Source organism: Octodon degus, unplaced genomic scaffold, assembly GCF_000260255.1.
Source record: "Octodon degus isolate 3935 unplaced genomic scaffold, OctDeg1.0 scaffold00126, whole genome shotgun sequence".
NCBI lineage: Eukaryota > Metazoa > Chordata > Mammalia > Rodentia > Octodontidae > Octodon > Octodon degus.
Window position 1 is genome coordinate 599,957 of NW_004524702.1, and position 16,308 is coordinate 616,264.

The 16,308-nt window shown below is 56.4% G+C and overlaps 1 protein-coding gene across 2 annotated transcripts; it reads left to right on the forward strand.

The window, feature by feature from the left end:
- Positions 1-4,123: 4,123 nt before the first annotated feature.
- Positions 4,124-6,262, forward strand: Eif1b (eukaryotic translation initiation factor 1B). 2 transcript variants are annotated; one of them, XM_023700617.1, is made up of 5 exons: positions 4,124-4,374; positions 4,729-4,892; positions 5,453-5,554; positions 5,873-5,948; positions 6,025-6,262. In XM_023700617.1, exons 1-4 carry the CDS (start codon positions 4,344-4,346, stop codon positions 5,915-5,917), a joined length of 342 nt encoding a protein of 113 aa, XP_023556385.1. In that variant the 5' UTR covers positions 4,124-4,343; the 3' UTR covers positions 5,918-5,948; positions 6,025-6,262. The 2 variants fall into 2 exon arrangements, with proteins under 2 accessions (XP_023556385.1, XP_004640710.1); XM_004640653.2 differs by having other exon boundaries at positions 5,873-6,262.
- The last annotated feature ends 10,046 nt before the right edge of the window (positions 6,263-16,308 follow it).

A 16,308-nucleotide genomic window follows, 5' to 3' on the forward strand; every position in this document is an offset into this window, starting at 1 on the left:
GCATCACGTGGGATCCAACAGGAGAGGCAGAGCCCTTCCTGGTCACACCGCAGTGGCCGCCCCACCCAGCAAGCAGCTACCAGCTGATCACCAGGGGATACCCCAAGACCCAATCATTTTCCAAACTCATCCCTGGGGGACACCCCAGATCTAAACCATAGCTCATGGTAACTGCTGTATGAAATTTTCACCTTTCTGAAGGATACAGGTCCCAAGACACCAGCTTGAGTGTGAACCTCCAAACCTGCCACACCCTGACTTCGGACTTCTGCCCTCCTGAACTATAAGCCACTGACTTCTGTGCTTTATACCGTATCCAGTCCCGGGCATCCTGTCATAGTGGATAAACAGATGCACACAATCACCATCACTACCAATATTTTTAATGAAGTGCTCCTGGGGTTTCTCTTTGTATTTGGTGTCCTGGAAGCATGGTCCTCCCTGGGGACCCCTGGCCTTCCTGGAGTGGACTGTGGGAACCTCCTAGACTGGAGGAGCCCCCTGCCTGACATCTAAGCATCCCCTCCAGCCTGGTGCATTCCCATCTTCTTACCTAAGATACACAGGTGACTTCCTCAGGGAGCACAGACGTGAGTACAGGCTTGCGGACTGGCTCTATCGAGAGGGTCTAAAGCCTTCAGGTGTGCAGTAGGAAAGCTCTCCTGGCCCCCACAATCCAACGTGGCTCCCCAGAGGAAAAGCCTCCCATAATAACCAGAGTTTTTCAACTGAAATTGTCTTTCCACCTTATGTGTCCTTGCGGAGCGGTCTGGAGTTAGGGGCCTCTTCGCTCTGAGAAGCAGACATCCAGGTGGGAGGAGAACGCAGCTGTGCACACAGGCCTGTACCGCAGGGCCTGGGAGGCTGGCTCAGGAGGACTCAAGCCCCGCCTAGGGTGCTAGTGAGCCCTGTCTCAAGGGAGCCAAAACAAACAAAGAAATGGAATTGATGTCAAGAGATTTACAGGGAAACACTGTGAGGACAGAAAGATAGGTGGGGGCAGTGCTCAGTAAGTGCCATCCTAGACTTCAGCCTAGAAGTGAGAAAGGTCCAAAGGCAGTGGAGAGCCTGAGCCAGCGCACCCAGCACAGGACAGCCTGTCTGTGCCTAGGCCCCAACCTCTGGGGAACTCAGGGCACACAGTGGCTGTCTCTCCCTCTGGCTCACCAGGGCCAGTGGGCAGCCTGAGAGATGAGGACCTAGGGTCCTGGCCACAGCATCCTTTGTTCCAGAAGACAGAAGCAGCTGCATTAAGCCCGTGTCTCCATTAATTTTCTCTCATTGCTAGGACAAAATACTTAATACTCAAAATTAAGAAAAGAACAGTTTATTTGACTCACAGTTAGTGGAGTTTTCAGTCCATAATCAGTGGGCTCCAAGGAGAGGGCAGCAGTTCAGGGTGGTGGAAAACAACAAAACAGAAGAAAAGGGAGGCCAAGCATTGGGCAGAGAGGCATGCCTCTCTCCCTTGTATTGCCTTCAGGCCACCATAACCCTAGTATTGGATCATGAATTAATCACAGACTCTAGAAGCCTGCTGCCCCACTGACTGCATGACGCTTTGGGGCACAACTAGACACAAATCATAACAGCCCATCACTGTGATGTACTGTCCCTTGTCACAATGTCCCCGTCACCAGGGCAGAGGGGGAAGCTCCTGTGATTCTGGGTAAAGCTCCTTCTGCTGGACTGCTTTCTGCATGCAGGGCTTCTCCAGCTAGGTCCCTTTCCATCTCACTGCTGGGCGTCAAGAGTGAGACTTGGAACCAACTCTGGGGGTCGCTCTCGACTTTTATCTTCCCTGATTCCTCTCATCAATACTATTATTCCAAGTTATCAAAAATCCTTACTGAAATATAGCAAGACAAGACATAATTACTGTAACCTAGGCTGATACCATTTAGAACTAAATAGTCTCTCTCTCTCTCTCTCTCTCTCTCTCTCTCTCTCTCTCTCTCTCTCTTTGTTGTACTACTGAGGACAGAATGCTAGTTCTATTTACATTTGGAGACAGGGTCTCACTAATTTACTAATTTGTTAAATTACCCAGGCTGGGCTGGAACTTCTGACCCTCCTGCTTCAGCTTCCCTAAGTGTGCATTACAGGCCTGTGCCAGTGCCTGGCTTTCAGTTTCTTGTTATAATAACTTTATACACAGGTGAAATGTATTCACTTGAAACCAATACAATCTATTGAAAACAATTTGAAGAATTCATCATTTTTAACTTTTCTAATGGCCATGCTTAAAAACTAAAAAGATCAGATAAAATTAGAACAAGTCATGTGTGGGGAAGTTTCTGACACAAAATATATATATATATATATATATATGGATTTAGTACAGGGGATACAGGATCTACAGGGTCTCACTACATAGATCAGACTTATAGTGAGCCTCCTGTTTTCAGCCTCCCACGCACTGGGATTAGAGGTGCGTGCCACCATGCCCAGTCTCAATCGCTATCTTAGTATGCCCCGAGGGTGGGGCCAGCACAGCAGGCCAGGGAAACCCCAGCCACTGCACTCTGCCTAAGCAGGCGCTTTCATCTGATGAGCTATCAGACCAGCTTGACACAAATATTCTTAAGGATGGTGAGTTATCCCAAACAGAGGTAATGACCATTAAACCATAAAATTTCTGGGGTTTTTCTCATCTCTTCTCCTTTACTGGATCATGCCTTACTCCAAGAAACAATGCAAGATGGCTGTGTTCAGCCAATAGGAAGGCACTTAGCTCATTCCACATGCACAGCCCTAAAACTTACTTGGAAATCGGTGCGCTGCGACTTTTTTTTTTGGAACCAGGGATTGAACTCAGGCCCTTGCAGTTGCCAGGGAAGCACTTATTCCACCAAGCCATCTCCCCAGACCCACGCACTGTGACATTAAATCAGAGCATAAAGTGTTAGAATCAGGGTTAGGCTGTCCTTGTTTTGGAACTGACTCTGCAACTCTACATCTTTAGGCAAAGAAAATTTGCTTTGTTCAATTTTGAACTGGGACTAGAAGACCAAAAGTACAGACTTCTGGGAGTTAAGAGTTACATTTTAGGTAAATCCTTTAAACTGCCAAAGCCTCCATTTTTACATCTGTTACACAGCAGAGAGGAAGGGAGACAGAGGCTCTCATAAAAGCCCAAAGGTCACCAGTGCTGCAAGGTGCAGAGAGGAAGCGCTCAGCAAATGGTAGCCACCGTGTCGTTATGCACGATGGCGACTGCACCTACGTCTTTCCTAACTTCTAAGCAAAACCTCACTTCTCCATCCACTGTGAGCATAGCGACATCACACTCGCATGAGAGGGGCTGGGCACTTTGCACCAGTAGAGGCCACAAGTCCCTTCCTGGTACAGCTCTGATGTCACAGACCCCTCAGGCAGCTGCTGTGTCCGCTGCCCTTGTGGGCTGACAGCAGCCCCGTGAGCTGCTGCTGGATCTCGCTCTTCACTACAGAGGCGCAGAAAGGCGCTCCACATGTTGTTTTTATCTCTATCTTGGTTTCCTTTGTAGGACTATGGACTTTATTTTTTGTACTTATTCTGAGCACATCCACGGCTTCAACTGGCTGCGCTACAGGAGAGGTTAAGACTCACTCTGCCTTAGCCATCCGTTTGGACCCCAGCCCTCCTGGGCCGTGTGGACAGAAGCCATGATGGCCCTGGCCACGCAGCTGGCATCCTGCACAACCCATGCCATTCAATCCCTGACCCTGTCTGTGTCCAGCCCCCGCCCATGTCCACCCCGACCCGCGTCCACCTCCTGAGCCCCATGTCCAAGGCTGTCCCGCGTGTCCATTGCCTTCTGTGACCAGCACCTGTCCTGCGTGTCCGCCCCATCCCGTGTCCACCCCGAGTCCAGTTTCTGCCCCTTTGTCCAAGGCCAGTCCCCCATGTCCAGCCCGTCATCTGTGGCCAACTTCGTATCCACCTTCTTTCCCGTGGGGCTGCTAAAAGAGACCGCTTGGCCCGGGGATCAATGGACAGCGTCCCCCACCCTGCTCTCCCGGAGGGCGGGGCTGACGCAGCGGGGTGGGGCGAGGGGCGGGAGGGGAGGGGCGAGGGGCGGGGCTCCCGGCGGGCGCTGCGCGCGTCACGTGACGCCGCGCCGGGTACAAAAGCTACGCGGCCATCTTGGGAGAGCAGCCGCAGCGCCGCCTCCCGCCGCGTCGTTCCCGATCGCAGCCTCCGCCTGCCTCGGCTGCTGCTGCCCGCGCCCGCCGCCCGGCCTCTACCGCCTCCGCCGCCTTCCTCCGCCTCCTCCCGTCCTCTCGCCGCCGCGGCCTCCTTTCGCACGTCCGGGCGGGCCCCGCAGGAATTCGTCCCCACCGGCCTCACACTAGTGTCGCATGTCCACTATCCAGAACCTCCAATCCTTCGGTGAGTGCCGCCCGCCGGGAAGATGGCGCCGCGACCACCGGGGGCCCAGGGCGCCGGTGCGGGGTCGGGGCGTCGGGGCCGCGGGCGATCGGGGACGGGCACGGGTCCTGGCCGCGGCCTCCCGCGTCGCGTGCGCCTTCCATTTGTTTGTGTCTCCGCAGGCGCGGGGACACCGTCGCGAGCGGTCGTGTCCGCGCCCTTGTCGCCGTGCGCCCGGGATGACGCACGCTGTGACCGCGGCGACAGAGTGGGCCCGGCGTCGTCCTGCTGGAGCCATCGCCGGTCCCGCTGCGCCGCCGTCCGGGGTCCCCGTCCCCGAGCCGAGCCGCAGCTCCGTGTTTTGTTCCCTCGCAGACCCCTTCGCTGATGCCACTAAGGGTGACGACTTACTCCCGGCAGGGACTGAGGACTACATCCATATAAGGATCCAGCAGCGCAACGGCAGGAAGACGCTCACCACGGTCCAGGGCATCGCCGATGACTATGACAAGAAGAAGCTGGTGAAGGCCTTCAAAAAGGTGCAGGCTGCACAGAAAGGGATGCCGGCCAGCAGCCGGCGGAGGACCGCAGGGCCCAGCCCTGCCCCAGAAAGAGGATGGATAAGGGGGCGGGATCGGTGCAGTGGACCTGCTTGCAGCCCTCTGGAGGGTGTCAGGGTGGCTCAAAACGATGGGCCCAGAAAGGCGTTTCCCTTTCTTCCTTAGCGCCTAGAAATGAGGCTGTGCTCCCAGGCTGGTCACCCATCATAGAATAAAGCTTTTTTTTTTTTTTTTTTCCCGGAACCGGGGGTTGAACTCAGGCTCCTGCGCTTGCCAGGCAATCACTTATTCTACTGAGCCATCTCCCTGACCCCTAAAGCATTTGTTCTTGATGTCCCACATAAAATTAAATTTCTTTATATGACCTGCTCATTCACTTATAAATTAATTTGGAAGGGTTGCAGATTTTAGGAGACAATCTGTTTCTAGAAGATAATAAACTTACTAGAATAGTGATTTTGTTCTCACGGTGAAATAAAAGCTTGTAAATAAAAAATCACTGCATTGACTAAGTCGTGCTTGTAAATGTCTTTCCCCAGAAATTTGCCTGCAATGGTACTGTGATTGAGCACCCTGAGTACGGTGAGGTTATTCAGCTGCAAGGTGACCAAAGAAAGAACATTTGCCAGTTTCTTTTGGAGGTGAGTGGTTGGGTGCCTTATGCAAATCATGAAATTGCTTCTAAAAATAAACACTGCAGGAATTATTTTCTACTTTATAAAAGTCATGTCAGTAAAGTACAGACTTGAGGCTCATTTTGAAGGCAGTCGACTTCATTCCCGAGTGTGAGCAGTGTCTCCCACCACGTGGGGCACCTGCAGGGTGGGGTGGGGTGGGGTGGGGTGCTGCCGACATCCAGGGCTCAGTGCTGCACCAGCTGCCGGCCGATGTTCTGGCAGCTGCCCTTGGCATTCCCTAGAGATGAAGACGATGCCTCAGGGTGCTCTCTTGTTCGACAGGTTGGCATCGTCAAGGAGGAGCAGCTTAAGGTGCATGGATTCTGAAGTGAGCCTCCGCAGATGCAGAATGTCTTGAGTGAGTGTCCTCTAGACCCAGCTTGGCTGCCTTGTGAAATGATTCCCTGCAGTGAGCGGACTTTTCATTTATTCAGTCATCCAAACTTCCACTGCCACCAGCATGACAGGAAACGTGGGACGTGCAGGCTGGAGACACATAAGGAAATTGCAGTCAGATGGTAATGAGGCCCTGGGTTCATCCTAACATGTTTCCCATGGAAAATACTTTGTTTTGAGTGTTCGTTTGTTGTTTGTTTTCAGTTGACTAAATGTTTTTTGTTGTATTAAACCTTGTATGTTGCAGCTTAACAATAAAAAAGTCTGAATTCTTTATGAGCTGTTATGCTCCCAGATCTAAGCAAAACAAGGCACACTTGCTTTGTGTTTGAAGTTGGACCTGGCACTGTGCTTCAGCGCTGTCACACCCAGAGATACAGGGAAGTTTTTGTTACGCATAGTGTGTTTTGCATTTACTGATTTCTAAATACTAAAGCAGGACCATGAACTCCTGCAGAGCCACTACCTGCAGGCCTACTGAAGGGTGCCACAAATTTTTATCAGGAAATGATGTACAAGTTGAAACTCTCAGCAGAGTTCCCTTATGTGTGTTGTCGGTCTTCACTGGCCTGCTGCCCCTAAGTGCCAGGTACTGTCACAGCCAGGACCCAACGAACATATGGCCCAGGTGCAGCCCAGCAAGTGTTGCTTGGTGGTTAGCAGCTCCAGTGTAGAGGCTCAGGCCTCAGGCCCCTGGAGTGCTGAGGGAAGGCGGTCCGGCGGGGAAAGCTGCGCCTCACCATAGCTCTGGGTGCTCACCACAGCTGACCTCCCGGCCGTGGGGATGAGATTCTGTTGCAGCTCAGCCTCCAGGTCCAGGGCTCTGCATCCTGGGGGGCGGGGGAGAGCAGCGGGTGTTCCTCAGAGCAAGGCCCAAGTAGCAGGAGCCACCTCGCACCCCGCAGTTGTGGTGTGGAGAGCAGTCAAGGATGCTGCCAGCTCCCAGCAAGGCTTGCATCTGACATGATGATTGAGTGTGAGGTCAGCCTTCCCAGGTTCACCTCCCAGAGGAGCTCGGCCAAGGGCTTCCTTACCTTGTCACCCCATTCTGCCCCATGACCAGTGAAACTCCAGGTCCTAGTGCCAGATGATTGTGTAAACTCACTTCTAGAAAGTTAAAATTTTTCTTGGATTTCCTGAGACAGGGCCTCACTGTGTAATCCAGACTGGCCTCAGAGTCAACAATGCTGCCTCAGCCTCCCAAGTGCTGGGATTACAGGAGTACACTGCCGTACCCAGCTGGCCTTGGCAGGTTGCAGTAGGACACAGGTTTGGCAGTATTCTCTGGCTGGCCGAGAAGCCATCAACTTGTTGATGACAGCCCATAAAACTCCCATCCCTCATTGAGTATGTGGAGATGGAGGTGCAGGCAAGTGACACCCATGTTGTAGTACTGCTCCATAGGGTCCTGGCTGGGGACGAGCTGGTGCCGGGACAGGGACCCCTTGCCCAAAGCCAGTGAGGAGCTGTGTGTCAGTGAGCAGGGTCGCAGGCCTGAGCAAACCTGCCCTGGGGGTTCTGGGGAGAGGGCAGCCCCTCAGCTGGGAGCACCATGCTGCTTGGACCTGTACTGTGGGGCAGCCAGGTCCCTAGCAGAGCAGGCAGTGGGAAGAGCACCTCATGCCTGTGGGGCACGAGTCTCTCCTGGGTGGACCCGGCACCATCACCCTCAGCTGGAAAAGCCAAGCAGGAGCCTCAGACATGGGCAAAGCTGACCACTGTCATTGTCCTAGCAGTGAGAGGCCGGTGCAAGTGACCAAGCAGGGAAGATGATCCTGCTGGGTGGTTGGCAGCCAGCTGGTCCCCATCCCTCTGCTAGGACTGTTGCAGCCTACAGTTTCCTTAGTAGTTTATACAGAATGAAAAGCAGAGGTTGAGTCTGTCCCCAGGCTTCGGGACTTGGCAGAGATGAAAGCTCCCTCTGCCCTCCTCTCTGGCCACAGAGTCCAAGTACACACCTGCTCTTCTGACCCAAGCAACTGCAGCCCCCACAGCGTGTGGCACTGGTCTTGGACGGGCAGCCCTGTCCTGCTAGCGATCACAGCCAGAGCAGCTGGAGGTGGGCTGGTGGGTTCGAGCTGCAGGAAGTGCTGCACAACACGCCTTGGCTCACTGGACCCAAGGCCATGAGCAGGGCAAGGTGCTTATCTGGGTTCCAGGGGCCTGGAAAGGCAGCTGGAGTTAGCAAAGCCGTGTGGCAGCCTCCTGGGCTGTAGTCAGCCCACCACTGAGAGCTGCAGAAGTACAGCTTGTGGAAGTGCAGCTGCACTCCTCCCTCCAGGAAAGGACAAGGGGCACCAGCTGGCCTGGCACGCTCTCCCGCACAGGCGGACACCCACAGGCATTCTGTCCTACTTGGCACTGTCATACCAGGCCCACCAGGACAGGGCCTGCTGCCGTGTGGTCTCAGCTCTGCTCCCTCCCAGACGCACGGTGCCCTGTCCCAGGGCCACCTGGCCGTGCACGCCCCCAGCTCACACGCAGAGCCGGGCACTGCTGATCCAGGGCACAAAAGCAGTCTGACATCAAAAGCCAGAACCCTAGCCAATGGGCTTGGTGTGCTCTGGGAGGCTGAGACAGGAGACGTAAGTGACTTAGCAATACCCCATCTTGAAAATAAATAGGCTGGGGACATAGTGTGAATCCTAGGTCCAATCCCCCGAAGCCAAGCTTCTCAGGAAACCCAAGTGACCGCAGGCTCCTTACAGCCCTTGGAGGGTTCTATCAGTGATCCAGAGGGAGCTAGCTTAACCCGTGTCCCCATCCCCAGCTGCTAGGGTGACAGCAGCCTGGGAGGGGAAGAGGAGCCCGGGGAGGCAGAAAGGGGTCATCCGCGCCCATCACGCTGCCTGGAGCCTTGGTGCCACTGACATGTTCACAGCTTGGAAAACCCTAGCCCACAGTCCAGAGGCCGGCGCGGCTTTGGGCACAGTCACGCCCCCAGGTGTGGGCTGCTGGGAGAGAGGCCTAGGGGAGCAGGGGACAGACATGGTCCTTTGCCGCCCCCTTGTGGCCACTTCAAGCACCTGGGTCCCAGCAGGGCAGCAGTCAACCGGAAGTTTGTAGTCAGCCCACCACTGAGTTTGGGTTGGGGGTGGGTGGGGGTGTGTGTGTGTGTTGAGGTAGTGTCTCCCGTGCAATTCTGGCTGGTCTTGAACTCACTATGTAGCCCAGGCTGACTCAAACTCACAGCGACCTTCCTGCCTTAGCCTCCTGGGTGCTGGGATCATAGGCATGTGCCACCCCCAGCATGGTTAGGTTGTTGACAGGTGTGTTTCACCTCACCTCAGTGTTTTCCAGGCCTGGAGTTAGCCAATCCCTTGGAACCGCAGCCCACAACAACCAGCCGCAACTTGCTGTCCTTGAGAGAGGCCAGTTTCCAGGGACGTGCCCTACTAGAGCATAGAGCCACTGTCCACATGGTGGTATCGCAAGGAAGTTATCTTAATGTAAAGAGAGTCTCCTGCTGTGCCTCTGGAGAGTGGGTGGTCGAGCTGGACCACAACCAGTGCTGCGAACTGTGGCGGGTCGGGAACACTTCTGGGGCTTGTACACGCAGCTGGAGTTGAGTGCCGCCACCGAGCCCTCTGTCCTAGGCCAGTATGCAGGGTAACATGCCTTCATGTGACCAGGATCTGGGGTGCTGCAGCCTCCCCCTGGAGTGGTTTCCAGGTTCTCTCTGTCCTGAAGAAAGAACTGATCAAGACAAGCGCAAATGGTAGTGAAGTTTTACATTTATTAAAGGTAGAAAAAGAAACAGGCTCTGCAGAGCAAATCTGGGACCGTCAAAGTAGGGAAAGAAGTGCTTCCGACAGCGTGCAAGCAGCCAGGAGGCTCAGTGGATGCCATGCTTTCAGACGCCTCCCCTCAGGCTGGCATCCTAAGGAAAGCCGCTCAAGTTCTCGAGAGGATCAGGTGCTGAGCTTCAGGCAGTGCTCTGCAGGGTCCCGGGACTTCCCTTAACGGGCCTCGCTCCCTCCTCCAGCCTGCTTTTTCACACCCTAATTTCCTGCCTCTTTTGGGCTTGAAAGCATTTGCATACTGCAGTGGTGGGAACATACAGCTTGCACGCCATGGCTGGCTGGCTGCTTGTGTCAAGGAAAGCTCTGAGGGGTCTGCATCCCTGACGTAGAGGGTCGTCCGGAGGCTTTGGCCTGGGAGTAATGGCTGTGTTCCTGCAAGCCCTTTATAGGCACACAACACCCGGGGCTGCTCCACTGCAGCAGGGTGCAGGACTGTTGGGCACAGTGCGCCCCGAAACCCAGCACTCTGGCTGGAGGGTCTGGGCTTTAGGGATTCAGTGGAAGAAGCCTGTCTCAAAGGGGTAGGGGTAGACACCTCAGTGTGAAGGCCCTGGGTTCAGCCCCAGAACCAAAGGTTGAGAAAAGCCCAGACATGGTGCCACTCACTGTAGTCCCAGTACTTGGGAGGCTGAGGTAGGAGGATCGCCACACGTTCGAGACCAGCCTGGGTTCCACAGTGAGTTCAAAGCCAGCCTGAACTGCACGGTGGGATCCCATGTCCAAACAAAAGGGAGAAAGAGAACAGGAGAAGAGCAGAAAGCAGAGAGGCGCAGGGCTGCTCTGCATGCCTGGAGAAGCCAACACTCACTGCAGAGCCTGCTGTTCATGGCCCACAGACACCCGAACCGAACCACACCTTGGGTTTTGGTCCCAGAGCCCTGGGTGGCATCTGGAGAGAGGAGCCCCTTGGCGTCTACAGGTTGTACTGCCCCAACTCATCACTGCCAGCCCCGATCAGCCAGGACTTAGCACAGCCGCTAAGCACTGCCCCACCTGGTGTGCTCCTCCTGCGTCCATCACAGGTGCAGTGGGTTCCTCACGATTTCCACGGGCAGCTGGCTGGGTGAGACTGCGGCGGTGAGCAGTGCTCACCTGGTGTGGCCGAGGCTGAGGCTGTGTCTGCAGTGGACAGGACAAGAGAGCTTGGCTGCTGCTGCACAGGCAGCGGCTCTGGCTCCTCCCACGTGTCTGGAACTGGCTCCAGGAACTCTTGTCCAGAGCTTTGGGCCTTCCAGGCTCCAAAACTGTGCCTTGCGTTTCTCATGTTCTGCCTCTGGGTCCTTGGGCTTTCAGGCTAGCAGGCAGCACTGTGGACTGTCCTGCCTCTAATCCTAGAAGCTATCAAGCCCCCACATAATCAGCACTCTGACCAGTGCAGAGCTTGGTGCCCAGAGTGGTCCTAGAGAACAGAGTACACTGTTGCATTTCCTGGCCGGCTGCATCTCTAGAGCTAACTCAGTGAGCTCGGAGGCTGTCATGGCTGCCTGGTAACACGGACAGCCCCAAGAAGCATGGCAGGGCTGTGTAAGGACAGACACAGCTTACATGCCTGACCCTCCTAATTCAGCACGGGGGACACGGTGACTCAAAACACAACACTCATACTCACTTTTAGGAGCCTGAGAAATGTGACAAGGCTGCTGTCGCTGGACAAAGAGAGGAGCAGAAAGAGAAGCAGAAAGCAGAGAGGCGCAGGGCTGCTCTGCATGCCTGGAGAAGCCAACACTCACTGCAGAGCCTGCTGTTCATGGCCCACACACACCCGAACTGAACCACACCTTGGGTTTTGGTCCCAGAGTGGAAAAGAAAATCGGAGATTCCAGCTCCCAGCTCCAGAAGGCTGTGGAGAATCCAAGGCCTTCCCAAGGGCCTAAAGGGGAATCTGTTCTACGTTAGCCACATGGCTGAAAACCAGCACTGGTTCTCCAGGGGCTGAGAGGCACCCCAGCCTCTGTGGCAGTTGATCTGGCTGCTCGGCTGAGGCCTGGGCCTGAGGGTGGGCCACTGTGAGAGAGCTGCAGAGGCCTGGCATCCCTTGGCTTGTGGGGGAGGGACTGCTGAGGGCCTCGCCAGGTAAAACAGTCGCTATACGCAGGATGATGACACTGCGTGTGCAGAAGTGCTTGTGGCCTTGCTGCTGTCTACTTGTTCAAGAGTCACGCTGCCTAGGTGGGCTTGCGGCTGAGCCTTGAGAGACTCCCGAACGTGTAGACACTCCGGGAGTCTTGGGAGTCTCCAAGGACGCTGGCTTGGTTGTGGGCTCTGCCTTGAGGAAGGCATCCAGCCACATACTCAGCTCTGCTGGGGCTGCGGCCGCCAACCCTGCAAGCCCCCAGACCCCAGCATCCTAGCTTCTGCATGAGACTCACTCTGGCAACTTGAGAGCGTTAAGGCTGCCGCTGCACCCAGTTTGCACTGAGTGGCTGCAGGGTCCCTGTGCCAATTCAGTGAACTCCTTTCATAATCACAGGTGCGCAGTGGCCTTGTTGCCCCAGAGGGCCTGTCCTAGGTCCACCTTGGGCTCTACACAGCTCAGGATGGTCACCATGCTGCCCTCACTGCCCCCTGGACCCAGCCCTTCACTCACCCAGCATCTGGCTGCTCCTTGTGAGACAGCCCCAAGGGAGTTGCAGGAAAATGCTGGTCCTCTTCATCCTCTCCCTCCTCCTGCAGCCTCCATCACTGGTGGCTGGGCCTCATGCATCCTGCAACACTGAGTCTCCTCCCTCCAGCTCCCGATCCTCCCGGGCAGGGGACTCTGGAGCTCTGCTCCCACCTGCCTGCAGTGAGTGCTGCACTCTGGTCCCCAACTGCACCCTGGCCAGTCCCTCTCCCGGTCCCTGCCATAGCCACCCCCTTCTTCACCCAGTGACTTTCCACTCATCTTTGCATAGAAGGGAAAAGCTCTTCTACTAAGGGAGGGGAGTGAGGCATCCACCGGATATGGAACAGAAAGCTCAACCTCCACCTGACTTCAGCAAAGATGCCCACTGGGCCTGCACCCCCAAATCTCAGTAGAAGGCACCACCATCCACATCTCTGGCTGAGCCTGAACATCGTCACCCTTGATTCACTTCCCCACTTCTGTGGAATCTGCTTGGGTCTCCTGTTCCTCCTCACAGAAGACACTTGGCCTCCTTCCACCCCTCTGACTGCCCTGCCTGAGTCCTGCCACTGTCTCCATCACTGGCCTCACAGAGGCCAGGGGCTCAGTCTCGAAATCCTAGGGTACAGCATCTTGGAGGCTTCCACTGGCCCCACTCCACCCCATCCTTCGCCCACCAGGCTCGGACACCCCATCCTCAACCTCAGAGTGTGCCCCTCCACACTCACTCTGCCCAGCGGACTTCTGGAACATTCACAGAGTCATGCGAACATCACCACAGCACGTCACAGAATTTCTTGTGTGATCGATGATCTTTGTTGGCAGTGTGCCTGCCTGAACTTTCCAGTCACACGACTCCTCTACTAGCAAGAGAAAGAACTTACAACATAAACAGCCGGGCCTGGTGATGCACATCCCTAATCCCAACACTCCAGAAACTCAGTCAGGGGCATCACAAGTCTGAGGCCCACCTGGGCTATACACAGTAAGCCCCTGACTCAAAATAAAAATGTGTATAAACTGTTTATCTTCAAAAAGATTTTTGCAGGGCCACCCAAATAGCTCAGCGGATTAAAGCGCCTGCAAGCAGGTGCAAGGGCCGGAGGTTCGATCCCCAGGCCTGCTGTGCCCGCCCCGCTGTAGGGGCACGCTGAGATGGCAATTAAGACTGGGCGTAGTGGCGCGCACCTGTAATCCCAGCTCTTGGGAGGCTGTAAATAGGCGGATCGCTATGAGTCTGATCTAGTAGTGAGACCCTGAACACCCTGTAAACCCTTCCCTAAAATACAAAAAAGAAAGAAAGAAGAGAAAAAGATTTTTGCTTGCTTTTCTCGCTATCATCTCTAAATACAAGTCCTGTCCGGACAAAGTGACGCCTCCTTTTGCTGTACTAACAGTGACACCCATGGAAGTCTCTGGACTGCCGGGCTCTGTTGCAAGGACACGCTGCACATGCGTGTGCATGCACACACACACATGAACACACACACGTGCGCATGCACACACGGAGCAGGAGAACCCACTAGGGCTTTGATCCCACCCGAGACCACTGCTGACAGATGCCACGACTTCACCTGTGTCTCACACGACAAGAAGCGCTGTCTTACCTTTGCTCGTTCATTTTACCTATTAGAAAGCAGGAAAACCTGTCTCCACTCCCCTCGCGCAGCGAGGTTCGGGGTACAGACGCCGAGTTGCTCAGAATCCAGGCTGGAACACAGCGACTGAGGCCAGAAAGGCCGCCCAACACGGAGATCTCCCGCCTCGGCTGGGACAGGGACAAACCCTCGTCGCAGCCCTGGTCCTCAGCGGCCCGCAGCCCGCGGTCTTCTCCCCCAAACCCAGCTTCTTCGCCCTGGATGCGGGAGGACAGGCACAGGCGCCCGCGGACCTCGTGCGGGGGCGGAGACAGAGCGCGGCGGCTAGACAACGCCCCAGAAAACCGACAGAGGGCCCCCCAGAGCCCCAGGCCCGCACAGAGCCAAAGACGCAGGCGGCGCGGCTGCTCCTTCCGCCCCGCGTTTGGCCCGGCACCGCCCGCCGCTCCTGGGCGTCGGCCCGCCGCGCACCCGGGCGGGCTCCGCAACTTCCGCCGCCCGCGCGCTGCACGCGAGCTCCGCGCCCAGCGGCTCACCGCGCAGCCCTCGGCTCCCGCCGGCCTTGGCTCGGCCCAGTCCTCTGACGTCCACCCTCCGGTCCCCATCGCCGCTCCAAGACCGGAACTGGCTCCTGGTCGCAGCCTGCGGACTTAGCGGTGCAGACGCCGAGCGTTAGCGCGCCGGGCGGGCCGCATCCGAGAGCGCCCGGTGCAGCGCCGCACCCGGGCAGCAGATGGCGCCGTCCGCCCGCCCGCCCGGGTCCCTCTTTCCCGCATTGTCAGCTTCGTTTCAGTTCGCTTTAGGGAGGAGGCGGAGGGAGGCCAGTTTCTCGGATACTGGCTGACTCCTCGGGTGCTGTATAACTCCTGAGAAGAACAGACTGGTGGGAGTACACAGAAGTCTCTGGCGACCTCGCGGAGCCAGGCGGCCCGTGTGAGCAGACAGGCCGGCTGGTATGACCACGGATGTGCAGAAGCCAGCTCTGCTCGGTCCTCTCTGTGGGCCAGCTGTGCGCCCCATCTGCCCGCACCCCTGCACCCCTGCACCCCACACCTCTGTACCTCTGCACCCCTGCACCCCACACCTCTGTACCTCTGCATCCCTGCACCCCTGCATCCTGTACCCCTGCGGAACGCGCATCCACCTCTCTTCCTTTGCGTAGGGCCGGGCCGGGAAGCCCAGGACGCAGCCCAGGCGGAGCTGCCCCTCTAGGACAGGGTCTTGTCCCACTCCGGGCACGGAGCAGGAGCCAGGGCGGGACCTGCCCAGGTGGCTGGACGTCCAGCCAAGGCAGCCAAGTGGTCCACACTGGAATCACCGGAAATCCTGCGCTAGGAGAACCTGGGGAAGGGACGCGTGGGTAGCGCTATCTCAGAGCCGCGAGCGCGTACTGACTTCACGTTTGCTTCAGGATCAGCTTCATGGATCTTAGCGGGCCCTGCGGGCCCTTTGTGCTTCGGGTCCAGGCCCTTCACTCTGGCACCTGACACCACCAAAATGTCCTGGAAGTTTCCCGAGTCTCTCTGTCACTGACCTGCAATGTCTGGCACCAACCCCCGCGTGGTGGGCAGGGCGTGACTCGGGCAGGCACGCTCCCTGGGCGTCTGGGTGCAGTGGGAGCTGCCGAGGATTCCAGCTCTGCCTTTGAGGCCTTCTTTGAGCACGGATCAGCGTGGCACTGGCCCGGTGATTCGAGCTGAGCGACAGAGTGTTTCCCAGGAGTCAGGCTAGGGTCAGGGTGGGGTGCATAGTTGTTGATTATGGATGCAGGTGATTAGAATACCACAGACTGGCCTGTGAAATTCTGGTTGGTGTCTTAGGAGATGGAGGGGTGGGGAGACGAGTCTCGGACCCGACTACCACTTCCCAAGGAGGGGGCAGAACTCCTTTTGCTCCACCCCACTCAAAGCAGCAGTCCTGGCCACCATAAGGCCAGTCGGTCCACAAGATGTCCCTTCACCTGCTCTGTCAAGGAGTGGGAAGCCATACACCCAAGCTGACTGTAAGCGACCAGAACCACCTCAATCTGCCACTGCTGAGTACGCAGGGGACGCACCACGTCCACATCACAGCTTTGCCTTCCATTGACCCTAGAGCAGCGAGCAAGCAGGATCTCCATGCTGTGAGGCATCAGGCCCATGGTGATCTGGGCTTGGGCCAGCATCCCGTGGAGGACACCGGACAAATCGCCAGAGGAAAAGGATTCCATGACCATCCAATCTGCGCCTCTGACAGAGCCTCGATAGGCCGGCAGAAGCCAGGGCTGCCACGCAGGGACCCACGCATGCACAGCAGGGACCCACGCATGCACAGCAG